Consider the following 3719-nt stretch of genomic DNA (forward strand, 5'->3'; position numbering starts at 1 on the left):
TTTTTAAAAAACAATACCTAATATGTTTGTTGTTTATAATTTTATAGTGTTGTAACTTATGAACTTTTGTTTTTAGTTGGCTGAAGAGGGGCAATAAATGCCCGAAACGTGTGTAAATAATATCAACACGTATCAACTAAATAAAAAAACTTTATGATAAAAATTGCCAAGTGCCTGAAAATAAATACAATAATAATTTGTGTTTGAATTACTATTATTTTATGTTATTTATTTCTGTGTTTGTTAATATCTATGGACACTTGAGAGACTCTATGTGGTGATTTCTTGTAACTGTGAACGAATCAAAAGACAAGATAAGATTAAAGAGAACGTTTATTAGCTTACATACATCCAACTTGGATTTTACACAAATTGCAAAATTATACCCCGACTTACATGAATTCGACTTACACGGTCATCGCTCGGTCCCACCTATTGCGCATAAGTTTGGGGTATTACTGTATGTATTTCTGATTAAATAGTTTTATACTGTTAATTATTATTTCAAAGGTTGATGATAATTATTACATCATTATAATATATAATTATCATTTTAACAGATTTAAAACAAGAAATACATTTAAGCGACATTTAAAAACAAGACATGGAAAAATATTAACTGCACAAGGTATTGTTAATTTAACTGTAGAAGAATTTTATAAAGTTCGCACAACTCCAAGAAGAAGAATACAAAAATCTCTTCATGTAAGAAAAAAGGATCAAGAAACACAATGGCCTGAAATATATACTGTGAATGAAGATGATGATGACGACGATGACGATGATGATGAGGAACTGAATGTTAACAAAACACGGTGATATAAAAACATTATAATAAAAGTTCTCAATTATGTAAGCAAAATAAATTGATAAGTTGAGATAGTTATATGCATAACAAATTATGTAACTTTTATAATACAAGTATGAAAAGTTTCTTTTGTATCATTGCTGGATTGAGATACATTTTAAATTTTCAGATCATAATTATATAAATATATAAAATATGCACAAAACATGATAAATTTATCAGTTTAAGGCAATTTAGTATATTTGTCCAAATTAAAATTATATATTATTGTGTAATCTAATTTTTCATTAAGCTAATTTTTTAATATTTGTTTTATATGCACTCATATAATTTATAGCAATTTCTCTCCCCTTACATATATATATATAAATAAGTTATACGATTATCTTTATGAGAGAAGATTGCTTCCTGTAATGTATGTATTTATGTATGTATGTATATAATTTTATATACATATATAAATTTTATATACATATGTATATGTTTGTGTATATGTATGTATATTAAAGAAAATAGCAAGCTGCAAGCTCCATTGTTTCCTCTTTCAAAGAGGAACAATTTCCTCATTTCAAAAGTGATATAATTGTATATAAAGATATTATTGCGGCTATTCTTGTAAACTATATGTTGTAAATTTTATCATCGTAATTTTGCACATTTTTGCAACTGTTTATACATGGTAGTTGTAAATCATGAGAAATATACTTAAGAGACTCATTTATAAACTTTATTTGAAAAAAATATTCCTTCCTTGTAATATATTCATTAAATAGCCAATTGTACAGTGCATTCCAATTAAAACAAAATTACCAAAGGTAGATATTAACTCATAAACTGATTTTGTCCATTTGAAAATAATAAAAAAAATAAATATTATTTAATATAAGGAACCATGAAAGAATATTTTGTATAATATTTTTATACAGTGCATTCATGTGATATAGTGTCATATACAGTGATTAGTTTTTATCTAAATTCATTACAAAATTATTAGATATAAAATAAACCATAAGATTAGAAAATTCAAAAATGCTCAGTGTTTATTATCCAATGGGACAAATATTTAAAATTAAAATTAATTCAGAGATTTGAAAAATAATGCAACTTCATTAAATGTAACCAATGAATTTTATGTATATGGAATATGTGTAATTAAATCATTTTGATACAATGCATAAGTTTATTTCTAACTTACAAGAAATGATAAAGTATTTAATGAGCAAGCAAATACAATAAAAAGTTCAAGCATTTGATGCATGTTATTCAGTTTCATAGCTTTTATGAAATGTATTGTTAAAGATTAGTATCCAATATTGTTAAGTTTCAAGTTCTTAATTATGTTAAAAGCAATATAATGAAATAAACTTTAATAGTGTGATTACTTTAAGTTTTAAATATTGTGCCAAGAAATTTAATAAAAAAAATCTGAGCATTTTCTACATCTTGATTTGAATAATAATGAATTTAGAATTTTTTTAAAATTACCACAAATTGACCTGAATTGAAGAAATTCAGGATTTTTTCAGAATTTTATCATATCATTAACTATAATTTAAAAAATGCTTTTTTGTATCTAAGATTTTCTACTATTAAAATAGCATGTTAAAATATAAATTAATTTCATTTAGCTTCATTTTAATATTAACAGTTTTAATATTGTAATATAGAAACAAATTAGCCAATAAGACTTGTATTATTCCTTTGAAAAAAATTTTTTTAATGTGCAAAAATAAAGCTGGCTGAATTTATTAAATTTTGGTGTATTTTATGAATAGCAATATGTTTTCAAAAAAATATTTTAATAATTTACATATATATAAATATATTTTATTGCTTTTAATTTTTACAATATTAGTCATTTAATTAAAAAGAATTTTTTTATTTCTAAGTTTGAATTTGTAGTTCTAAAACTTTGATTTATAAATAAGTCATAAAAATAGATAAGCTATTTATTAGAAGAAAATTTTAATGCTATGAATTTTATAAATTTATTTATAAGAAAAACATTTTTGAATTTATTTAAAGTATTCAGATTTCTTATATTCTTGCTTGTGAAATGTAAAAACAATTTAATTAAATAAAAGTGAATTGATTATAATAATCTTAAATTTTATCTAAATTCAAATCAAAACACTTTATTCAAGAATCTCTTCATTTTAATATTTGTTTCTTTTCAAGATTTAAAATGTTTCATTTGTTGAATTAAAATCATGAATTAAATTTATTTTATACGTAATAAGTATACATACTAACTTGAAGAGACCAAGGGCATGTTTGAAAATTGTAACCATTGTATTCGTAATGGTAATTTTTAAACGCAGTTGGTTATTTAGGTCACATTTTCTAAACTACTGGCAGTTACCAGTAACACCAGTTACAATTTCCAAACACGCCCCAAAAGTAGATTCTATCAAGATTCAGATGAAATTTTATGGTAAATTATTTATTAGTGATGTAACGAATATTCGGTTACTATTCGGTATTCGGCCTATTTTTCGCTATTCGGCCGAATACCGAATATTTAATCACTATTCGACCGAATACCTAAAAACAGGAGTAAGAAATAACAAAAACACAGTAAATTAATCATTTTGGTATTTAGATTTAATGTTATCGAGTTAGTGTTGTTTGTTTACATTTATTTATAACTTATAACATGCACAAAATAAAAAAGAAAATAATATTAGTCACATGTATTCGCAATTTATAATTACAAAGATCAGCAGATGTACACACTTATTCGTTCGAGAATCGTCGCACATCTGAGGTCTGATCCTGCCTATCCTTTTTTAAGCGCTCGTCTTTGCTCTTCCCTTTCTCTTTCCTCTATCGCTCTAGTCCACGTATGCCTATGAATACATCAGAATACGCGCTCACGATACTTTCGATTCATCACTTTTCCGTCGTAGAT

At 24.3% G+C, this 3719-nt stretch overlaps 1 protein-coding gene across 1 annotated transcript in view; it reads left to right on the forward strand.

Annotated features, from left to right (window-relative positions):
• Positions 1–2561, forward strand: part of LOC111621150 (zinc finger protein 37-like) — a 96981-nt gene extending 94420 nt beyond the window's left edge. The window contains exon 9 of the mRNA XM_023363214.1: positions 561–2561. Within this exon, the coding sequence (XP_023218982.1) occupies positions 561–819 (259 nt within the window). The 3' untranslated portion in view covers positions 820–2561. The remainder of the gene's footprint in view (positions 1–560) is intronic.
• Positions 2562–3719: the final 1158 nt, after the last annotated feature.

The sequence above is a fragment of the Centruroides sculpturatus genome, unplaced genomic scaffold (genome assembly GCF_000671375.1).
Source record: "Centruroides sculpturatus isolate CEXI.00-Female unplaced genomic scaffold, Cexi_2.0 scaffold171, whole genome shotgun sequence".
NCBI lineage: Eukaryota > Metazoa > Arthropoda > Arachnida > Scorpiones > Buthidae > Centruroides > Centruroides sculpturatus.